This window comes from Amphiprion ocellaris, chromosome 17 (genome assembly GCF_022539595.1).
Source record: "Amphiprion ocellaris isolate individual 3 ecotype Okinawa chromosome 17, ASM2253959v1, whole genome shotgun sequence".
Classification (NCBI taxonomy): domain Eukaryota; kingdom Metazoa; phylum Chordata; class Actinopteri; family Pomacentridae; genus Amphiprion; species Amphiprion ocellaris.
In genome coordinates, this window is record NC_072782.1 from 21,484,142 (window position 1) to 21,508,648 (window position 24,507).

The 24,507-nt window shown below is 39.2% G+C and overlaps 1 protein-coding gene across 3 annotated transcripts in view; it reads right to left on the reverse strand.

Moving 5' to 3' along the window:
- Positions 1-24,507, reverse strand: part of LOC111566120 (unconventional myosin-XVIIIb) — a 113,841-nt gene that overhangs the window by 38,838 nt on the left and 50,496 nt on the right. For all 3 annotated transcript variants that reach the window (XM_023266536.3, XM_023266535.3, XM_055019087.1), the window contains exons 16-30: positions 23,213-23,293; positions 19,340-19,460; positions 19,060-19,207; positions 17,780-17,963; positions 17,556-17,706; positions 15,443-15,552; positions 15,294-15,359; positions 15,077-15,205; positions 13,894-14,037; positions 10,411-10,500; positions 10,221-10,340; positions 9,968-10,073; positions 6,115-6,239; positions 5,823-5,977; positions 1,789-1,912 (exon numbers count right to left, since the gene is read on the reverse strand). In XM_023266536.3, coding sequence (XP_023122304.2) covers positions 1,789-1,912; positions 5,823-5,977; positions 6,115-6,239; positions 9,968-10,073; positions 10,221-10,340; positions 10,411-10,500; positions 13,894-14,037; positions 15,077-15,205; positions 15,294-15,359; positions 15,443-15,552; positions 17,556-17,706; positions 17,780-17,963; positions 19,060-19,207; positions 19,340-19,460; positions 23,213-23,293 — 1,854 coding nt within the window. The remainder of the gene's footprint in view (positions 1-1,788; positions 1,913-5,822; positions 5,978-6,114; positions 6,240-9,967; positions 10,074-10,220; positions 10,341-10,410; positions 10,501-13,893; positions 14,038-15,076; positions 15,206-15,293; positions 15,360-15,442; positions 15,553-17,555; positions 17,707-17,779; positions 17,964-19,059; positions 19,208-19,339; positions 19,461-23,212; positions 23,294-24,507) is intronic.

The following is a 24,507-nucleotide window of genomic DNA, read 5'->3' on the forward strand; positions in this document are numbered from 1 at the left end:
TTGCTGCACACACCAATTAAATCCTATGACTGTGTCATCTTGCTACTCTGCCAAGGAACGTAGTAGAGTTAGCGTACTTTCTCGACTATAAGCCGCTACTTTTTTGTCACGCTTTGAACCCTGTGGCTTATACAACAATTTCAGCTAATGTATAGATTTTTATGGGCGAGCTTCATGCCGTGAATACATTTAGCCTCGTGACATCAGAATGAAATTACCTTACAGGTCACAGTGGACCAATGAAACTGTTCAAATTAAATCAAACGCATTCATACTAAATTCTTCAGATCAGTCATTTTGCGCTTCATGCACACACCCTCATCATGGAAAACACATGAAGAAATGCATATGATGCAGTTTTTAAGTTAAAGGCAATCGATCTGCCTGTCAAAGAAGGAAATAGAGCTGCTGCGTGTAAGCTTGGCATCAGTGAATCGAGATGAGATGAGATGTTGGAGTCGGCAGCATGAAGAACTGACTCAATGTGTTTTACTGCTATGCGACAGGCACTGTTCAGAAAAAAAAGCATTTATTTAATTAAAAGCTAAAAAAAAATCTGTGTAAATATCTCATGTTACAACGTGGACTCCTGCGGCTTATATATGTAAAAAACTTTTTTTCTTTTCAAATTTAGTGGGTGCAGCTTATATTCAGATGCATTCAATAGTCCAGAAATTATGGTATGTGACGATCAGCGTTGGTTTGTCTGTCTGTCTGTTAGCAACATTACTTAAAAATGGACTAACGGATTTGGATGAAATTTTCAGGGAAGGTCAGAAATGACACAAGTACCAAATGATTAGATTTTGGCAGTGATGCTGCTTATAGTCTGGATTCACAGATTTGTTAAAGATTTCTGTACCAATGCCAGATAGCAGCACGGTGTCACTGTAACTATGACTACAAGTGAACACTATGTCAGCTGCCTGCTGACAATCACATGATTGCGATCCTACTACAAAGCCACCGCTGCAGACTTTTCAGGACTTATCTGTCAGAAATGATACAAGGAACAATTGATTAAATTGTGGGGGTGTTTCCAGGTCCCATCAATTCCCGCCTCCCAATACATTTACATTTAGGTCACGTGATTCAGTATCCGTACATAACATACACATGCATAACACACGCCTGTGCTCAGCGCAAGGTCATTTCGTTTGTGAGTACATCTATATTAAATAGCCACATTCTACGGTGCCGTGATTTCTGCTACAAATTTTTTCAAGATTTCAGTCGTCAGAAATGATACGACGGCGCTGCCTTGGTACTGCACTCTCTGAGTGCTTTTCTTGTTGAAATTGTGACAAGCTGCAACAACTAGCAATAAGAAATCCCAGAGGCAAGAAAGATAACCAGAAAACAATGAATTCTGAGCTTCATATATGTCAGTTTCTTTAAATCTATATTCAGTTTGGTACCACTAACCTTTTAGTGAGCAACAAGCTGTCATAAGCACAATATTTTGGGTTGGTCATATGTCAAATATGCCTTAACAGAATGGTCTAATTCATCAATCTACAATGCAATTTGTTTTATTTTACTGGAATAAGACCGGTTCATGAATCAGATCTGACAACTGTAATTTCCACAATAAATTCTGCACTCTATTCCATTTTAAACTTGATGAATGACGGCTGTTGACATTTTACCTTAAAGTACATTACTTTATCATCAGCATCTGCTAGTCCCTAGCAGAAGTCATGTTCAGATGTGAGATTAAACATTAACATTTTTCCTGTGATTTCATTCAAAAACACACATTAGGTCCACTTATAAACAAAGTCACACCTGTAGATTGTGGCGTAGGTTGTATATTTCAGCACCCAGTACTGCATTTTCCTGAAAGGCTTTGTCTTTCTGCTCCCTCTCATTGTCTGCTTCCTCCAGAGCCTGAGTCAATTCATTATCAAACCTGTATTAACACAGACACACAGAAAGAGTAGGCAGAAACACAGGTGAAAATCCTGTGGACATTTTGCTGCTAAAATGACCAGAGCAACATTTTTGTGAACATATGTTTGATATGTAAAAACAGGTGATGCTTGCTTTAACAAAAAATGTCAAAATGACACCATTTGTCAGCCAGAGACTGTTGTAAAATGTTGGACATGTTGATTCCAGGTTTCTTTTCAATTTTTATAAAATAAAGAAAGTTTTCCTTTTTTATGATTTATGGTAATTCTAACAGTATCACACTGCACAGAAAACACTTTTTCTCCTTCAAGCCATGTTTGTGCTGGTTCCATAAAACTGTGGGGCTTAATATTTCAGTGAAAAATGAGTTCATAGTGAGGAAAGAAAAACAGCCAGAGTTTAGAGAGTCACAAGGGACAGTAAATTTAGTTCAAAGATCTTTCATACTTGAAGAAGGCTGTTTGTGCTGCTCTATGTAGGTTGTATCCTGGCTTTATTTTAACTTGTCCATGTTTCATTGTGAAATAGACACCAGAAAAAAAGCTTTTAAACTTTTTTGCCAGAAAAGTACTTAGGATCTTTTCTCGTTTTTGTACTTTCGTGTTCCCTACCAAAGAGCACCTTTCATCTGAATTTCTGAAATAACTCTCAGAACTGGGCTTATAAGCTGTTGGAAAGATCACAAATAGATCAAAGTAAAAAGACCATCATCCCTGACAGTGACGGATAGCCATGAAGATGATAGATGTTTACATTAGAAATTAGTAGGTATAAAAAGAAGTGTGCAAAAAAAGGCCCAACGCAGCAGCAGAATGGTGTTAAAAATAAAAATTTAAGACTGCTACACCATAAAATTACTGAGTGGATTCAAACCAAATTGATATAAAGATGAAGATGATGTAGCAGTAAGATGGCATTGTAATATATATAATTCCCAGCTGCGGACTTTAAAGCAGGCGTCCCGAAAGCTGGAAAGGAAGTGGTACTCCACTAATTTAGAGGAAGTTTATGTAGCTTGGAAAAAAAGTCTAGTAATTTATAAAAAAGCTCTTCGTAATGCCAGGACAACATATTATTCATCTTTAATAGAGGAAAACAAGAACAACCCCAGGTTTCTCTTCAGCACTGTAGCCAGGCTGACAAAGAGTCAGAGCTCTGTTGAAACTTGTATTCCTTTAGCTTTGAGCAGTAACAACTTCATGAGCTTCTTTACAAATAAAATTATTACGATTAGAAAAAAAATTAATCTGGCCCTTCCTGCAAATGTCACAGATGTATCATCGAGTACAGATACTTTAGAATTGGCTGTAAGACCAGATGGATATTTAGAATTTTTCACCCCCATACATCTCTCTGAACTCATTTCAATAGTTTCTACATCCAAACCATCAACATGTCTTTTAGATCCTATCCCAACTAGACTGTTCAAGGAGGCTTTACCTTTAATTAATTCCTCAATGTTAGATCTGATTAATCTCTCTCTAGTAACAGGTTATGTACCACAGGCTTTTAAGGTTGCTGTAATCAAACCTTTACTTAAAAAGCCCACTCTAGATCCAGATGTTTTAGCCAACTATAGACCAATTTCCAACCTCCCATTTCTCTCTAAAATTCTGGAAAGAACAGTTGCAAATCAATTATATGAACATTTACAAAGGAATAGCCTGTTTGAAGAGTTTCAGTCAGGCTTCAGAGTGCATCATAGCACAGAAACAGCTCTGGTGAAAGTTACTAATGACCTTCTCATAGCGTCAGATAATGGACTGGTCTCTATACTTATTTTATTGGACCTTAGTGCAGCATTCGATACAATCGACCACAAACTTTTATTACAGCGACTAGAACATTCTATTGGCATTAAAGGGACAGCACTGGACTGGTTTAAATCCTACTTATCAGACAGGTTCCAGTTTGTGCATGTCAACAATGACTCTTCTGAGCATACTAGGGTTAATCATGGAGTTCCTCAGGGTTCTGTCTTAGGACCAATACTGTTCACATTATACATGCTTCCCTTAGGCAACATTATTAGGAAGCACTGTATTAATTTCCATTGTTATGCTGACGACACTCAATTGTATTTATCTATGAAGCCAAATGAAACTAATCAGCTAGCTAGACTGCAAGATTGTCTTAAGGACATAAAGACCTGGATGACCTATAATTTCTTACTACTAAATTCAGACAAGACTGAAGTCATTGTATTTGGCCCCAAACATCTTAGAGAATTGCTTTCAAAGCATATAGTTACTCTGGATGGCATTACATTGGCCTCCAGTACTACTGTGAGGAACCTCGGTGTTATCTTTGACCAGGACATGTCCTTTAACTCGCACATAAAACAAATCTGTAGGACTTCCTTTTTCCACCTGAGAAATATTGTGAAAATCAGGAACATCCTGTCTCAGAGTGATGCAGAAAAACTAGTCCATGCATTTGTTACTTCTAGGCTTGACTACTGTAATTCCTTATTATCAGGTTGTCCCAATAGCTCTCTGAAACATCTACAGCTGATACAAAACGCTGCAGCCAGAGTACTGACGGGAGTTAGCAAGAGAGATCATATTTCTCCTATATTGGTTTCTCTTCATTGGCTCCCTGTTAAATCTAGAATAGAATTCAAAATCCTTCTTCTGACATATAAAGCTCTTAACAACTGATCTCCATCATATCTTAAAGACCTGATAGTACCATATTATCCTAGCAGAACTCTTCGCTCTCAGACTGCAGGCTTACTTGTTGTTCCTAGAATCTCTAAAAGTAGAATGGGAGGCAGAGCCTTCAGTTATCAGGCACCTCTCCTGTGGAACCAGCTCCCAGTTTGGGTTCGGGAGGCGGACACCCTCTCTATTTTTAAGACCAGGCTTAAAACCTTCCTTTTCGACAAAGCTTATAGTTAGGGCTGACTGGGTGACCCTGACGGGGTGAGCTGGTGTTTTCATTTGCACAACTGACTTCCCCTCTTGACGTCCCTTTAGTTTGCCCCTAGTTATGCTGCTATAGGCCTAGGCTGCTGGGGAACCTCTCTTGATGCACTGAGCCCTTCTCTAACTACCTATGTATTTACTATATATACCATTATTGCATTACATTCACTCTGTTTCTTTCTGTGTCCTTTCTCCGAGTGTCCCTGGTCCCAGAGCTGGATGCTGGATGCTTCAGATGTGTGGTTGTGTTTTATGGTCCTTGTGTCCCACCCCCCCACCTCCCTATCTCTACCCCTCTATCTGTATCCCTCTATCTCTACCTCTACCCCTCTATCTCTACCTCTCTACTTCTTCTGTCCCTCTCAACCCGCCCGGCCAGCAGGCAGATGGGTCCCCCCACATTAGAGCCGGGTTCTGCTCGAGGTTTTTTTCCCTGTTAAAAGGGTGTTTTCCTTGCCACTGTCGCCTTTTGGCTTGCTCTGGGGGTCAGGCATATGGGTTCTGTAAAGCGTCTCGAGACAATTTGACTGTAATTGGCGCTATATAAATAAAATTGAATTGAATTGAAATTGAATTAATCTTCTATCCATCCATGATCTAAACGCTGCTTAATTGTCATTAGGGTTGTGGGGGGCTGGAGTCTATCCCAGCTGACTTAGAGTGAAGGCAGGGGACACCCTGGACAGGTCACCAGTCTATCACAGAGCTACATACAGAGACACACAAACACACTTGCATTCACACCTATAGACAATTTAGAGTTACCAATTGGCCTCAGCATGTTTTGGAGTGTGGGAGGAAGCAGGAGTACCCAGAGAAAACCCACGCATGCACAGGGAGAACATGCAAACTACATGCAGAAAGATCCCAAGAAGGCCAGTACGCCAACTGGGGATCTTCCAGCTGCAAGGCCACTGTGCAGCCCCATTGTAATCTTGATATAATAATATTTTAAAAAAAACAGTATGAGGTGACACTGACCTTCTTTGTTTGCGGTCTACTTCATGCATGCGGCTCTGCAGACTGTCAGTGAGGACTCGGGCATCCTGGAGGTCGGAAGTCACTCGGCGACAGTGACGTTTCAGTTCAGTCACGCTCCTCCTGGACTGCTCCAGCTGGGCCTGCAGTGTCGCCACCTACACACACACACACACACACACACACACACACACACACACACACACACACACACACACACACACAGGGTGTTATTAAGCTCAGACATTTAATCTGCCATCAATGTTGCTGTGCACGCCACAGTGTCCTGCCTCACCTTGGTATCGAGCTGCTGTCGGGTCTGCCTCTCTGTCTCCAGTTTTTCCTCTGTCTGCTTCAGTCGTCTGCGGACAAATTCCACCTCCGTCTGGCAGCACTCCAGCTGCATGGCCAGCTCGCTTTCTGCGTGACATGGAGAGATGGATGTCACTTTTTCCGGGGTGATCGTCAGGGTCACTTTAAACCTGGTGACTCTCCTCTGCCTCATTTTTTAAATTTGAAACTAGGTCAGTCCTTGTCAATTCAGACATATTTCGAATTTGTTGCTGCACTGTTTCAGATTTTGTTTACGGTTCACTTATTTATATATCGAAGAGAGAGTAACAGAATTTTGATTCTTGGTATGTCATGAACATGTTGAAGAATTGACAATAAAGCTGACTTTGACTATGACTTTGACCTTATTATTTGGGACACAAAACTTATGTAAAACTATTTTGTATTCCTGAGAGTTTGTGTATTTTGACCCTAAAAAAATTTCTAACCTGGGAAGTCATTTTATGGGTTCAATGACAGCAGATATATATACCTCCCACCAGCCATGAAATTTGCAGAGGACACAGACAAGCAGATCCAAATCATTAAATAGCTCCAGGAGAAGACATATGTGCATACATATATATATATATGTGTGTGTGTGTGTGTGTGTGTGTGTGTGTGTGTGTGTGTGTGTGTGTGTGTGTGTGTGTGTGTGTGAGTTATCCATATTTCCTAATACAAATACAGTCTTTGGTCGACATTTCACCAGCCTTTGAGGCCTCTAACATCATTACAATTTAATGTATGCCAAGTGTTGTAAGCCAAGGTTCTGTTTTTTGTTGTTTTGCAAAAATGGTGATGCAAAATCATTCGTAGGACTACAAAAACTGGTGTGCAATAGGGTCTATAAATAGTCATTATATGTGACAAATTACAAGTCTCTTGCATGTTGTCTTCAATTTAATTATCTGGGGCCCCAAAACCACTCGTTTGGAAAAAAAAATGCGCTTCTTTCCATTTTGAAGGGCCAATAATTCAAATTTTGGTCTCTGATGGAGCTACTCAACACAATCTTTTAGTGGGTTTTTAGGAACAGTTTGCCTGCTGGTCTGAAAATGGCTAAAATTGTTGATATCTTTAATCACAAACCTAAAACTTACCTTTTAATTGAAATGTTCAATATTTATGCTGTTATATTTACATTTTAAAATGTTCTATTCCTTCTTGTTGATTGTACTCATCGGTCAGAGTTTCTCAGTCATCTGTAATGCATTTCGCATTGAACTAACTTGTAGAAAAGGTGCTGTACTGATAAAGTTTGACAGAATGATTGATAATTAAACGGGTTTCTACCCAAGATGCGGTTAAAGAAGTGATGCTGGCTGTTTGTTACAGAGTAGACCACTGGATCACTGTTGTCTGTTACCAAACCATTATGTCAATCCCATCATTTTATCAGTGCTTCATGTCAGTCTGTCTTCTTGGTACAGACATTTATCTGTAGCTGATCCACCACAAAATCACTGTTACATTTTTAAAGCAACTCTCTTAAAATTCACTTTTAGCTTGACCTATTGCTGCCCCATTTACCTGTCAAATACCATCAATAAATCTTACTAGGGAGCAAAACTGAGCTGATGAAATAATTATAAAAGAAGTATTTGCAGAGCTACAAAATAAATAGCAAAATTACCCTCAGTGATGAGACTGCTTGTTGTTTGTTTGTCTTTACATGAACCAATAATCTGGGGCTACCTGCTACCTAAATACCTAAGTAACTACCACCACTGACTACGGGAATTGAAACTCCACAGTGTTCATTTCTCCTTTTAATGAATGAAATGTGCACAGAAACAAAGAAGAAGAACATGGTAGACTTGTGTGGCAATGTAGGTGCCATTGATTACGCTAATGATCACATCTGACACCCATGAGCAGGTGGCATTCATCAAGATGAAATAGCAATTTACAGCTAATTTGTTTAGTTAGGAAAGTCAAACCTCTTGATAAAAAGTGAGAAAGGTTTAGAATAAATCAATAGATAGACAATAGATCAATAGGTGGCTTTGCACTGCAACTCAGGCAGTTGACTGGAATGGACCCCTAATTTGCTTTTTCAGCCTTTCTGTTTCCATCCTACAGCTCTGATTGTGACATTATCTCTGAGTGCACTAAAACAACAAAAAATAATAGGTTTGGGATGTAACTCCATTTCTATGAGCACATAAGAAATAGAACAATGGAGGTTTGCTATGTTATCCTATATATGTTGAAGAGAGAGAGTAGAAGACTGCTGGACAAAGATATTGAGAGGACAGAAAAATAATGTAACCTGTCAGCATCGTCATTTGCACTGCAGCTTTTCATGACCACTCAGAAAGACTTACACAGAGACAGTTCTCATCAAGGTACACTACCGTTCAAAAGTTTGAGGTCACCCACACAATTTCATTTTTTCCATGAAAACTCACACTTTTATTCATGTGCTAACATAATTGCACAAGGGTTTTATAATCATCAATTAACCTTTCAACACAATTAGCTAACACAATGTAGCATTAGAACACAGGAGTGATGGTTGCTGGAAATGGGCCTCTGTACCCTAGTAGATAATCCTACCCTTGTCATTTGCCACATTAACTATGTCTGCACTGTATTTTTGATGAATTTAAATTTTGTTTTAAATTTTCTTTCAAAAATTAGGACATTTGTGATGCCAAACCTTTGAATGGTAGTGTATTATTGGAGTATTTCTTATCAAGCTATAATTTAAAATGTGACATATTTGGAGAAGTATTTTAAAACTCCAGAACTTTGTCCTAGTTGGATAAGGCTATTTCCCAATATTCTTGTTGTTGCAGTACAACTTGTACTTGCTCAGTCGTTCAAAGTTTAACAAAAACAACTTTTTTTTTCATTTTTGCAACTAAATATTATATATAACAGTATTCCGAATGTTGTTTTGTATTATTGTGACATGCAATGACACGTGGTTCAGAAAATACAAGTTGACATCTGCATCATTATTACTATTATCTTTTTTTTTTCTTAATGTGTGCTCAAGTGACTTTTCATGACAGCTACATTTTTTTTTTTTTCATATTTCAGCTCATCCATAATCAGGGACTGTGTGATCTGACTGTCTACAGTATTGCAGATTCTGAGTGAATGGTATAGTTAGAAATAACAGTGAACATTTATGACTTTTATTGATAATACTTTCTAAGATATTGTCGCTTCAACGTATCCACAAATTTCAATGTGCAAAAATCGAAAGTGGGTTGCAGGGCGATTTTAAAAAATACATTTACACTACACATGTTTTCACCAGGTTCACCAGCTTCCTCCCACAGTCCAAAAACATGCTGAGGTTAACTGATAATTTTAAATTGTCCACAGGTGTGAATGTGAGTGTGATTGTTTGTCTCTGCATGTAGCCCTGTGATAGACTGGTGACCTGTCCAGGGTGTCCCCTGCCTTCACCCTAAGTCAGCTGGGAGAGACTCCAGCCCCCTCGCAACCCTAATGAGGATTAAACAGTGTATAGATAATGGATGGATGGATAACATAAATACATTTGTATACCAATCTAAAATTTCACTTAAACCTTTTTAAATATCTATAGCTTATGATTAAAAAGTTTAAAGCAAATCAAAAATGCGTAGGCAGAATGCCCCTGAAGATTTAAGATGAAATGACCCTATACATTTCTAATCAGCTGAGCCTCTTCAAAACCCTTCCATGTATCTCCAGGTAAAAGCAGCCCAGGAGACTACATTTAAACACTAACAGATACAGAAATGATGTTGACTTTTGTGTTTTCTGCACTTAATGATGAGAAAAGCACAGAAAAGCAAACTCTTGTTCTTTACCTGTCCCTGTTCCTCTCTGACTCTCAGCAACCTGCGCTTTCTGCTTCTCCTCCTCCAGCTGCTTCTCCAGGGTTTCCATGGTGACTTTACACTGGTCTAGGCGAGCCTACGGTCGAAAGAAGACAGATGTTTGACAATAAAGAGGATGAAATCATTTCAGGAACGCTAGATTAAAGTCACTGCACCCAGGAGGCAAATTACTCTCCTCAGAACTCACGTGCTGTGTAATAGATTACTTTTACAGTCGGCCTACCTGCAGGTCTTTGTTGTCTCTGCTGAGTCGAAGTCTCTCTGCCCTCTCCACATCCAAAGCCTGACCCACCGCATCGCCACGGAAACGCTCATCACTCAGCTCAGATGTCACAGCCGTAACCTGCACACATGGATCACAACATGAGCAGTGCGTCTGTGTGCATTGTGTATGTGTTGAAGGCAGCACAAACCTTGGTCTCCAGGCTGTCTGCAGTCTGCCTCAGCTCATTCCTCTCCTTCTCTGACTTCTCCAGGCGTCGTCTCAGAGCTGATATCTCATCCTGACAAAACAAGAGCATCTTAGAGCAACTGAAACATATTTTAAGTCACACCCTAAACTATTTGCTTGATGAATTGTTTATTTTTATGACGTAATCTTTTACTGAGACCAAAGTCCACCTGTTGGATGCGGAGGCAGTGGAGGCAGGCATTGATGTAGCCGACCAAACTTCTATCATTCAGACTAATCAGCTCTCTGTTTGTGTCTTTGTATGTTATGGACTATCAGCGTCTTCTTTAGTTTTCAAAAACAGTTTCATTACAAGACAGTGTGATGGTAGCTGATACTTAAGATCTTAGAACTGCTCATGAGTGGAGTATATGATTTGTTCAGAGGCAACATTTTTAATTTGCTTGAATCAATATTACATGCTGCAGAATTTATGTCAGGCTATTGTAGCAGTACAAGCTGAGGTTATTGTGAGGCTCTGGGAACTGACTGCTCCTGGCCAATAAGCAGTGCAAAACCACAACATGTCGCTTTTACAGTTTGCTTTTGTACAGACTAAACAAACAAGATATGATGAGTTAATTACTGAGCCTCAGGCAACAGGATACTACATCTTGTCATATGTTTGAACAGTTTCGGAAACTCCTTCTCTCTGCACTTTTATGGCATCAGAACTGGGAAGGGTTTCTTAAACAGACAATGTCGCATTCACACAGCGATTTGTAGGTATGTGGAGGGGAGGCAGCGGGCAGAGCTTGAACTAGTTGGTAGTGCAACACTATAAGCCTCTTCCAGGAGAGCAAGTCTGAAAACGTACAGTGGTGGAAAAAAGTTTTCTGACACCCTTAAAATTGTACACAATCTGAAATATTATAATGGAATATTTGGACAGACATAAACAAATACAAATGATATTTTTTTGTTTATTGTTTACAAGAAAAACTAACAAAATTAAATTCTTGAGTTTCACTATGTCAGCTCTCAACATTGTCTGTATCAAAGTAAAATAACAGAGAATGTGTTCAAAACTGAACAAAAAATTAATAAACCATCACATCATCAAAATAATATTTAGGCGGCTGTGGCTCAGGTGGTGGAGCGGGTCGTCCAATGATCGAAGGGTCGGCGGTTCGATTCCCGCTCTGTCCTAGTCATGTGCTGTTATGTCCTTGGGCAAGACACTTTACCCACCTGGTCTCCAGTGCTGCTACTCACACTGGTGTATGAATGCGTGTGAATGTTGGTGGTGGTCAGAGGAGCCGTGGGTGTGGATTGGCAGCCACGCTTCTGTCAATCTGCCCCAGGGCAGCTGTGGCTACAAATGTAGTTTACCACCACCAGAGTGAGAATGTGTGAGTGAATGAATAATGGATCCATTGTATGCGCTTTGAGTATGCCTTAATAGAAAAGCGCTGTATAAATCTAATCCATTATTATTAATAGTAGTAGTCCTGCCATTAGCACGCAGTAGAGCGCTAATCCTGGCTGGCATGTTCCCCATGAGCCTTTCACACTGTTGAGGGGTAATCTTGTCCCATTCTTCTTGAATTACTGCTTTTAATTCTTCTAAATATTTGTTGTTTTGTTCTTGTTCTAGCCATTTTTGTCTCTGAAGAACTTTCAAATGTGCTGGCTTTATATAGACATGAAGGATGGCAACAAAAATTGTGTCTTTTAATAAAAAAGCACGACTTTCATTAGTAGCCCTGTGATAGACTGGTGACCTGTCCAGGGTGTCCCCTGCTTTCACCATAAGTCTGCTGGGATAGACTCCAGCCCCTCATGAGGATTAAGTGGTGTATAGATAATGGATGGATGGACTTTCATTAGTGGATCACTGCTACCAAAATGACCCAATACTCAAAATGTCTTTCAAGTTTTTAATGGCTTTTTTAGGATGCGTTTAGTATTATGGCTGTGACTGTACTAAAAGAAATAGCACTTGAAGACCTAAGAGTGATTCTTAATGCAGTATTTCACAAATGCATGGTGTGGCCAAAAACTTTTTCCACTACTGTACATTATAACCCCTTTATTTTTTTAAACCTCTTTTAAAAGGATGACCAGACAGGAGCACATTGCAAAACTAATTAGCCAATATGTTCAATTAGTTCAACAGATAACACCGAAAGGAATGCTTATGCTCTTTTAATGGCATTGTCAATATATGAAATCTGGTCCTTCAGTTGGTTCCATTGCTCAGGACTCAGGAGCACAAAACCAGGTCTGTCAAGCAAATTTAGAGCAAACTTTTGAACTGGAACAAAAAGTAAAAATAAAAAATACAAAATATGAATTAGGTTTCTTTCTATTAAATGCTTTTGAGTGAATAAACTACGCTGTGTAGTATCATCAGGAGGTGGCACTACAGGCTGCATAGTTGTAATAAACACAGCAAAAGAAGATGTTTAGCAATTACAAAGGACCATGGAGATATTGTTAAAAAGAGTAGTTTTGCTATATTCCAGTTTTGATTGTTAGTGGATAAGGTGCTTTTCAGTGGCTGAGAGCACCGTGGAGGTTTAGCTAGCAATAGGCCCAAATGACAAACTTCTATAATAGCTTCTAGCCAGCATTAATGTTTAGGAAAGCCCAATTTTTCCTGAGACAGTATTTCAGTAGCTATGTCACTCATGGAGTTAACTGGTTTCACATAAGCATCCATGTACAAGAAGCTTTATCATCACATGGAAAAATAGCCACTTTGCATAATGGTTAATCAAATATTGATAGATGACATGGATGACCATCAATTAAGAAAGTTATCCCTATTGCCAACCACTAAAAAAAACTTGAGGAAGAAGAGGAAGAAACAAACAAAACTTTGTCTGTTTACAAGAGGAAAATAGAGTCTTCAGGAATTGTGTTCAATCTGTAAAGCTGGAATTATTCTTTCATGTCAGTTAGTACCAGACATGTTTTATACGGTTCAGTGACAAAGACAACAAAAAAGCAGAAACCTGCTGATCAGACACGTGAGTTAATTGTTCACTACGTCAGTGCTTATTCAGAAAAGACATTTTCATGTCTCATGAAGCTCACCAACTCTTTTTTTGACAAAGGCAAAAACACAAGTGGGGATTTTTTTTTATCTTTGTGTTGTGACGTTTCTATGAACTAATATAACACTTTCAAATGCGCATAAAAATGTGTTATGGAAACAAGGAAACACTGCAGTATGAAAGTTCAATGAAAAGTTACAGAACAACTGGAACCATTAAGAAACCTTGAATGAGCCATAAACAGAGACACAGTAAAAGAATCACTCATAATAATGTTTACAGCAGACTTGAATTCAGTCTGGGGTACTAAGTCCAAGTTGAAGCAGAAAACATGGAACACTTTTGGCTTCCAACGATCAGTCTTATCAATGAAATCTCAGTAAGAGAGTAAATAGGTGTATTTCCCCAAAAGCTTCAGCACCTGAGCATAACTGTGTGTCTACCTCTTTGGCCCTGAGCCTCTCATTGTCCATGTTGACATCGAGCAGAGGACGCACTCTGCAGAAAAGTTTCCACCAGCTCCACTTGGTCACGAATCTCAGAGCCCGCAGGTTCCTCTGCAGGCATCTGACTGCCATCTGCTGCACCTAGAGACATGAAAACAGGGTTTAAGTCAAATGTGTGTTAGATGGGCGTCCCAGTAGCTCAACTGATTGAGCGGGTGACCCATGAACAAGGGCTATAACACCCAACGCAGCAGTCATGGGTTCAAATCCAACCCATCGCCCTTCACTGCAGGTCCTTCCCCCATTCTTCTCCCCATGCTTCTTGTCTCTCTCCACTGTCCTATAAAATAAAGGCTAAAGAAAAAAAAACTTGTGTTAGAACTACCACTGATCTCTCTGTTCTCCCAAAGTGATGACTATCAAATCCCCAAAAGGCATTTTAACTGCAATACTGACAATGACTACAAATAGAAAACTTACTTTCAAATGACAGTATTTGCACACAGTGTTTACTACATTATTGAAACTATATATTACCAGTTTGGCTTGTTGTTGCTAAAGCCAAAATTTATTCTATCACAGTCATTAGGAAGATGCTCAAACACCACAGAAATTCCACATGGAGTTGCTTCAATTTCCATTATATAAACATTACTGCAAATTATAATAGTATTTTGTAGCTCATTCTGTACTAATGAACAGGCCTACAGGGCCCAAGAGTCTCTGTATGAAATGATTGTTAATGTTTCTTCTTTATCAGAGTTCAGTTAAAAGAGTACAAAGACAAGCAAATATACAAAATGACCACCAAACGAATTCACAAAGGGAGGCAAAAAGAACAAAGAAGAGACACAAAAAGGAATACAAAGAGACACACAATACACAAAATAACCACAACTAAATACATACTATTTGCAAAGAGACAAAATAATTTACTGATGTGTTTAAATCTGCAAAAATCACTAATTAAGAATCTAAAAACACAAATGTTTGCATGTAATTAGAATCACAGAATGGAAATCTGGCTCAATTCTGGTTTCATTTTCTCAGATATTCTCAGCTCTCCCTGCTTTTCTGTGTTGTATATCAAAGTAAATTGAAAGTTTTGCTTCTGTAGATGAACTAATGTGCATCTTCAACAGATAGTCAGCACTGTAGACACTCACAGTGACACACTAACCTTGAGTTTGCGGTATTTCTGCCTGGCCAGATGTCCCATGCAGGCAGCCTGTAGATGCACCAGCCAGCCGGTGACCTGCTGGTCCCTCTGCTGCTCCAGATATCGCAGCACACCTCGCTTCATAAACACCTGACAAGCAGCAGGGAGAGGATCCATGAGCCATATCGGCTTGATTCATGTTCGGCCGTTTATTACAAGAGTTCAAACATGTTCTCACTCTGCTGGCTCCTACAACGATGCTCTTTTTATCCACATCCAATTCAACCAGCAGCTCCTCCACTGCCTGAGACACAGAGGGAAAAACAGCTTATTTATTCTCAGCTGAACATCACAGAGTGTTTGTGCTGCTTCAATGTGACATCTGACCTTTCTCTCGTCATGGCTGACAAACATTGAGGCATAACGTTTCATAATTGGAGGAGACAGGGCCTGGAAATGACACCTGAAGTCACTCAGAGTCATGTGATCGGGATAACCTGCAGCCAGAGACAGAGGGAAGTTAATGACATTTTGTTTCTACCATCAAGCCTGCGTGCATAAAAGCTGGAAAACCTGAAAAAATGATTTGTAATAGAAAACGTGATAGGAGTTAGGCACAAAATGACAAAGAAACATAAAGTGTCTGTCACTGTGAGTATTTATATGTTATATCTATGCATTATTTATGCATTTAACATAACAGAATATGAATAAGCAGCTGCACAACCATAACACATGAACATCTTTTTTTTCATTCTAATGATGACAATTCAACACTGAGCAGTCTGTAATATGTCTCTGCTTCACCCAAACACAGAACTAGTTCCAGATCAGGAACACTGTAATCCAATAATCCAATAAATTCAGACTCTAGTTGATTCCAAGAACTTATGCTGAGGCTCCTGTTTCTCCTGCATCACTGTGCCAGGCCAGATAAAAAGAGGAAGATTTCTGAAAGTAAACTGGATTGTGGATCTTAATGGATAAATCTGCTCCTGTGGAAAGAAAATCTCACCCAGAGGTAAAGTGTGGGCTGCTGGTTATTCATTCTTCTTCTCAGGTAATGAGCTTTATTTTAAGTTTGGCACTTGAATAAAAAATATTTTTGTATGATTTGTATGTAAGAGGCAAAATACCGCAAGTCTTAGATTTTTCCTTGACTGTGTTCTTAACCCTCAGATACATAAGTGGGTCAAAAATGCCCCGGTGAGGTCGTTTTCTTGCAATATCTTTGTCATGAAGAGTTATTTAATTTTCCAGCTATTCCTCAAATAACAAGTTTTGATATCTTTCCATTTAATTTTTTAAGTTACCTTTTATTCTTTTAAAGAAATTGTAATATTTGTACTACTAAATCCAGCTCTTTATCACTGATAATATCATAGAAGAGGTGATGCAGTGCACAAACTTGGAGGGACGGTGAGCAGCAACAGTTGGAGGGAAAGAGTGGAAAAATGTCATCAAGGTGGTTCCTTACACTCTACTATTGCTGTTTTGTGCAATATTCTTCTTTTTCAATGATCAAAATGTTCAAATTCTGTTATAAAGTGAAATACAAACATATTTCAAACATGAAATCATCCTTGTGTGAACAAAAATATAATACAAACAAATAATACAAATGATTATTTTAAACTAAAATGACAAAAATGATATAAAAACACACTGATTCTTATACGGGTCATTTTTGACCCACTTATAGAAGAGTGTAGGGTCCAATCACTCGTGTATCTAAGGGTTAATAAATTCGACATTAACTGTCATATCATAGTCTCAATTAATAAAGTATCTCCCACTGTTAGAGTGACTTTTGTGTGTTGATTGTAAAATTATGAGTAATATGAGTTATTGCTATATTGATCTTATATTGATCAGATGATGATCAGCTGTTATAGCAGGAATAGGTAGAACAGAGTCTTGTTTTCTTGGAGCAAACATAAAGGAAAACATGCAGAATGGGGCACTGGTACAGTTTTTAACCTCATGTTAGAATTAAAAGGTGTTTTATTATTTTGCTTAAAGTGCAAATAAATCTTTAAAATTGAAGGCAGCAGTCAGCAGGTGCAGTGCTGCAATTTAGACAGTTTAAAATGTAGTCAAGCAGTGGTTCTCTGTAAAGGTAGCACAGACACAGGTAACACAGACTCCAGCACCCCCATGACCCTAATGAGGGTTAAGCAATGTTTAAAAGATGGATGGATGGATGGATATTTTATCTGGATATGTTCAAATTCAGAATTCAGTCTATTTTCACACAGGCTAGCAACACTATTATTTTCTTTGCTGGAAAACTAGTGACAACATCAAAACATCAAAGACATTAAGAAAACAGGCAAAAGATACCAGGTCCATTCTGTACATCATTATCTGCTGTATAGTGCTCAATTATTAGGTATTTAAGAGATTCATGGTACATTAACAGGTTGTTGCTGATTTGTTTCTCCGTAACTCCTCCGTTTTTGCGTAAAAAGAAAAGGTTTGTCAGTGAGAATTTGCCAACCTGTGCGGTAGAGCTGCAGGGCGGACAGGATTTGTGTGGAGTCCAGCTGCACTCTGAGAGCCGGGACGTCAAAACTTCCACCGTCAGTCTTTGCATTCACACACTGCAGGAACACTGGCCGAGCTCGACGAATCAGATTCACCAGAGCATCCTAGAGGCCAAGGGCAGAGTGGAAGTGAGAGACTGAACCTAGTGAGAGAAAGTAAAGTTACTGGTATACTTACTGCCTGTAGTTTTACTGCGATGCACTGGGAGTGTCTGCGTATGGCTGCCATCCCCCCACTGAATGTCTTCCTGATGGTGCCGTTCCTCTGCAGAGAGCGCTGGCTGCCTCCCTCCAGTCCCCCCAGACCTCGACACAGAGGGGGCAGGGTGATTCTGGGGGTGAACATGGACTTCACCTCCCCTCTGCAGAAGAAGAAGAGGAGAGAGAACCTGGCTTTGATATGGGCAGTACAGCATGTTTTCTAATTGCTATTGCACTTATTTATCATTGACAGCAAATGAGTAATCTTGGATAAGTGTTTTTTTGTCCATTTGGGACAAATGTAAAATCATTTTGATACAATTTTGAGTCATTTTGGATTATTTAAGTGTCAATTTGGACAAGCTTTTTAATTAATTTTGGACACATTTCGAGTAATTTTGGACACATTTCTAAACCACCTTGGACAAATTCGTTTTTCTCATCATTTACACTACTGTTCAAAAGTTTGGGGTCACCCACACAAATTCAAATTTTCCATGAAAACTCACACTTATTCATGGGATAACATAATTGCACAAGGGTTTTCTAATCATCAGTTAGCCTTTCAACACTGTCAGCTAACCCAATGTAGCATTAGAACACAGGAGTGATGGTTGCCGGAAATGTTCCTCTGTACACCTATGTAGATATTCCATTAAAAATCAACCGTTTCCAGCTAGATTAGTCATTTAGCACATTAACAATCTCTAGACTGTATTTCTGATTCATTTATTGTTATCTTTCTTGAAAAAAACAAATGCTTTTCTTTCAAAAATAAGGACATTTCAAAGTGACCCCAAACTTTTGAATGTTAATGTATATGATTGTGAATTTCTCTTGGAGTGTGAAGGCAGAGTGATGCTATAAGTCACAGTGTGCTCAAGCCACAACACAATTGTCAATTTCCAACAACTCTACTGGCCAGATTTGCCTTCTTGTGACTTTCTCCTCTTCCCCAAAATGAAATTCAAGTTAAAGGATGGCTGTCTAGACACAGTGGACCAGCAGGTGGTGCTTGACGTGCTTACAGAACAGGACCTTCAAAGAGCTTTTCAAACTTTGCTGGAACACCAGGAGCGCTGTATCGTTACACAAGGTGATGACTATGAAGGGAATGGCGAGCAAATTTAAATCAGGTTTTATGCTTTTTATAGGCACAGCTCTGAGCTTTTTGATCACACCAACAGAAGCCAATTGAAAGACTCACACACATGACCTCCATGTGTATCAGCCTCCTGGGTCTTTAAACAGACTCACATGGTGGAGTTTTGGAGCAGACAGATGGCGTTGAGAGCAGACGGGTTGTTCTGGATCAGACTGAACCACCCAGTCAGGTCGTAGCGGACGGGGTCACCGCCCATCAGGTGGTTCACCACACACTGCAACGGCTGCTCACACTGACGCACTGCGTAGACACAAATATTCACAACACTTACCACTGAATTAGGATACTATATGTTGTATAGAGTTCACACACTCTACACACACACTGGGAGAGGAACTCTGTGAGTTGGTGAGTGTGTCTATCTGGTGTTACCAGTGTTGCTGTAATATTGGCAGACTCTCTCCAGGGCACTGTTCTCACAGGAGGCTGGTGTCACCATCTCCTCATCCAGAACCCATAACAGACCTCTGGGGTCTCCATCTGCTGCCCGGACCTGAAACACACACATACACATGCACAGTCACAATTTAAAATTACCACAAGACTGCAAAACGAGCTCTTGCTGTTTTTCAAAGATAAATTGAGCTAAAGCTTTGAGAATCCATCCAGATGGTGGATGGACTGAAAAGAAGAGAGAAAGAAACATTTTCACCATATTCATATGCTCAGGCACAAACAGCAGGCGCAGAGTAAAGCAGCTTTAATTTAATTTAGAGAAACAGTTCCCCATAGCATTAGATAAAAGCTGCCAAATAACTGCTGTGCTTCTGGCGCCCTTGTGAGGAGAATAAACAAAACTACATATTGAATAATGAACACGCAGAACAAGTGGAAGTGCTCCAACAACCTCCACCTGTAGGTTAGGGCAGCATTTCTGTAGCATGGAAGGTAAAACCCTGGTCAGTGCTTAAATTGCTCACTGTTGCTGGTAAAGCCTTCTGCTTTCTTAATAATTAAATGTGACTCAGATGAGCATAGCAACATTTACCTCTCTTTTCTCATCTGAAATTTAAAGGTTGGGCAGTCAAAAACTATCAACCTGACACTAAACAGTCTCCACTATCTGAGATTTTCCTCAGTTTACTCGTTTATTGTTTGGGACCCAAAACTAAATTCTTGAAAAGATTTTGGTTGAATGTTTTCAGACCTCTGATTTTCTGTATTTAAACCCTCAAAAAACATCTTACCTGGACAGTCATTTTAATTGTTCAATGGCTCCAGAAATATAACTGCCACAGATGATTCCAGCAGATCCAAATGATTAAATGGGCAAATTTTAAATTACTGGAGCTTGAAATGTAAAAAAGTACAAAATGATACTTGAGTCCCATAAAGTTCCTTTAAGTGTATATCTACATTACTGTTCAAATGTTTGGGGTCACCCACACAATTTCATGTTTTCCATGAAAACTCACACTTTTATTCATGTGCTAACATAATTGCACAAGGGTTTTCTAATCATCAAGTAGTCTTTCAACACCATTAGCTAACACAAAGTAGCATTAGAACACAGGAGTGATGGTTGCTGGAAATGTTCCTCTGTACTCCTAGGTAGATATTCCATTAAAAATCATCCGTTTCCAGCTAGAATAGTCATTTACCACATTAACAATGTCTAGACTGTATTTCTGATTCATTTAATTTTATGTTCATTGAAAAAAAAAAAAACGCTTTTCCTTCAAAAATAAGGACATTTCTAAATGACTCCAAACTTTTGAATGGTAGTGTATATGGATGTATACATATTTCCTAGTAAAAGTCTTTGGCCAATATTTCACTTTTGAGGCCTCTAGCATCAGTATAATTTGATGTGTGGCAAGTATGGTAGGCTGAGAGTCCAGTTTTTTTTTCTATATGAACATGTCAAAATGGTGATGTGCACTCATTAGTAGGAGCACAAAAACTGGTGTGTAGAGGGGTATATGTATTGTATATTCATTATATGTGCAAAGCTACAAGTAGCTTCCATGTTGTCTTTGTGTTCAAATTTAACAATATGAGGCTTATGTTACCTCATCAAATGTTACCAGACTGTTCCATTTATTTGCAGAGAGGAAGTTATAACACATTTCAATGTCTCTGTTAGTCTTAATGTCAATTTTGTGTTGTCTTTCCCTAGTAACTGGAGCTGAGATGGTTGACAGAATATGCACTGTTCAATGTGGAGATACTGAACCCTAAAATGGTCTCCAAGGTAAGACATCTGATAGAGGGTGAAACAAAAATTCCTTGGTCTGAAAACGTGAAATTCTGAAAGTGTAGCAAAAAACTATTTTAAGCTTTGGGTCCTAAATAGTAACAAGATTTAAGACTGTGCATTAACATATTTTCCAAATTCTGAATGAACTGACACAGATTGACATTTTGGAGTTTGTGCAAGAGTAGGCAAACAAGTCTAACCATTTACTCATCCAACCCATCTTACTCTCTTCTTAGTTTTGACTTGACACAGTTCATCCAAAGTCACTGAGGAAAGTTGTCACAGTCCAGATGATGCTGACTTTTATGAACAGACTATATGTACTGTCTCTTTGAACATGTTAATTCAGAAATCTCACTCCTTTCTCCTCTTTCCCAGGTTTATCTGTGTTTGATATATACAGTTGTGCTCATAAGTTTACATACCCTGGCAGAATTTATGATTTCTTGGCCATTTTTCAGAGAATATGAATGATAACACAAAAACCTTTCTTTCACTCATGGTTAGTATTGTGCTATAGTTTTTTATTATCAAACAACTGTGTTTATTCTTTTTAAATTATAATGACAATAGAAAGTACCCAAACAGCCCTGATCAAAAGTTTACATACCCTGGAGGTTTGGCCTGATAACAGGCACACAAGTTGACACAAACGGGTTTGAATGGCTACTAAAGGTAACCATCCTCACCTGTGATCTATTTGCTTGTAATCAGTGTGTGTGTATAAAAAGTCAGTGAGTTTCTGGGTTCTTGACAGGCCCTTCATCTTTCATCCAGTGCTGCACTGACGTTTCTGGCTTCTAAATCATGGGGAAAGCAAAAGAATTGTCAAAGTATCCGCAGGAAAAGGTAATTGAACTGTATAAAACAGGAAAGGGATATAAAAAGATATCCAAGGATCTGAAAATGCCTATCAGCAGTGTTCAAACATTAATTAAGAAGTGGAAACTGAGGGGTTCTGTTGAAACCAAACTATTGTCAGGTAGACCAACAAAAATTTCAGCCACAGCTGCCAGAAAAATTACTCGGGATGCAAAGAACAACCCACAAATAACTTCAGCTGAAATACAGGAGTCTCTGAAAAAAACTGGTGTGGCTGTTTCAAGATGCACAATAAGGAGGCACTTGAACAAAAATGGGCTCCATGGTCGAGTCGCCAGAAGAAAGCCGTTACTACGCAAATGCCACAAAGCATCCCGCTTACAATATGCCAAACAGCACAGAGACAAGCCTCAAAACTTCTGGAACAAAGTCATTTGGAGTGATGAGACCAAAATTGAACTTTTTGGCCACAACCATAAACTCTACATTTGGAGAGGAGTAAACAAGGCCTGTAATGAGAAGTACACAATCCATACTGTGAAACACGGAGGTGGATCGCTGATGTTTTGGGGATGTGTGAGCTACAGAGGCACAGGAAACAAGATGAATGCAGCATGTTATCAGAAAATACTGGAGGAAAACTTGCACTCATCAGCCTGGAAGCTGCGCATGGGACATACTTGGACGTTCCAACATGACAATGATCCAAAACACAAGGCCAAGTCTACCTGTCAGTGGCTACAACAGAATAAAGTTAAAGGTTCTGGAGTGGCCATCTCCGTCTCCTGACCTCAATATCATTGAGCCACTCTGGGGAGATCTCAAATGTGCAGTTCATGCAAGGCAGCCCAAGAATTTACAGGCGCTGGAGGCTTTTTGCCAAGAAGAATGGGCAGCTTTACCATCTGACAAAATAAAGATCCTCATCTACAACTACCACAAAAGACTTCAAGCGGTCATTGATGTTAAAGGGGGGAATACACAGTATTAAGAACTGGGGTATGTAAACTTTTGATCAGGGTCATTTGAGTAGTTTCTGTTGTCAATATGATTTAAAAAGAGTAAATACAGTTGTTTGATAATAAATGGCTTCATCCAACCACTTACCATGCGTGAAAGAAAAGTTTTTGTGTTATCATTCATATTCTCTGAAAAATGACCAAGAAATCATAAATTCTGCCAGGGAATGTAAACTTATGAGCACAACTGTAGCTGTTGTGTACCTGTGGAGGCGGCTGGTCGATGGCAGACACAACCTCAGCCGAGCTGCTCTCTGGACACTCAAACTCTACACGGATCTTCTCCTGTAACAAAGAACACATTTCAGGGCTGGAATCAATGTACCTGGAGGGTTGTGGGAGCAGTGTTGCATTAGCAGCAGTTGTATTTCCTCCGCCAAGGAACGTGGTGGATTTATGTGACAATCGGCGTTGATTTGTCTGTTTGTCCGTCTGTTTGTCTGTTCACAACATTACTCAAAAATGGTTTGAAGGATTTGGAGGACATTTTCAGGGAAGGTCAGAAATGACACAAGGACCAAGTGATTAGATTCTGGCAGTGATGCAGTTTATAGTCTGGATCCACGGATTTGCTAAAGATATCTGTATCATTGCGAGATAGCGGCATGGCGTCACTGTAACTATGACTACAAGTAAACACAACGTCAGCTGCCTGCTGACGATCAGATTGGGATCTTACTACAAATCCACCGCTGTGGACTTATCGGGACTTATACTTCGGAAATGATACAAGGAACAATTGATTGTATTGTGGGGGTGTTTCTAAGTCCCATCGATTCCTGCCTACCGTTACATATTTAGGTCATGCAATTCGGTATCCGTACATAACGTACACATGCATAACACACACCAGTGCTCAGTGTAAGGTCATTTTGTTTGTGGGTACATCTATATTAAATGGACACATTCTATGCCGCCATGATCAATAACTAAAAAAAAAAGCTGTATTCCAGAAAAAAATGTTGCATTTCTGACAATGCCATATGGGGGAATGAACAGCCTTGACAAAGTGCTGCGCTCTCTGAGTGCTTTCCTACATTCTTTGAATATAGCTACCATATTTATGTAAGTTCATAAAACAAAAAATATTTCTGCTTGTCGTTCCAAGGGCTCATTTATTACAGTTGATTACAGTTATCAATATTCGCATAGCTTGCACTGAATCAGGTAAAAGAGCTTAGCTGTGCTGCCACTTTAATATTGTTAAACTACTGATAGCTTCAATATTAGACTCAATTGGGTTTTCTCAACATGTAAATAATCCAACTCATAGTTTTAATCATACCCTTGACCTCGTTCTGACTTATGGCATAGAAATCAAACAGTTAACAGTATTTCCCCGGAACCCTCTTCTTTCTGACCATTTTATGATAACATTTCAATTTACAACAATAGATTGTATAGGAGTTAAGAATAAATATCATTACAGTAGATGTCTGTCTCACAATTCGGTGACTAAATTTAAGGAAATAATACCCTCTCTATTTAGTCCAGCACCA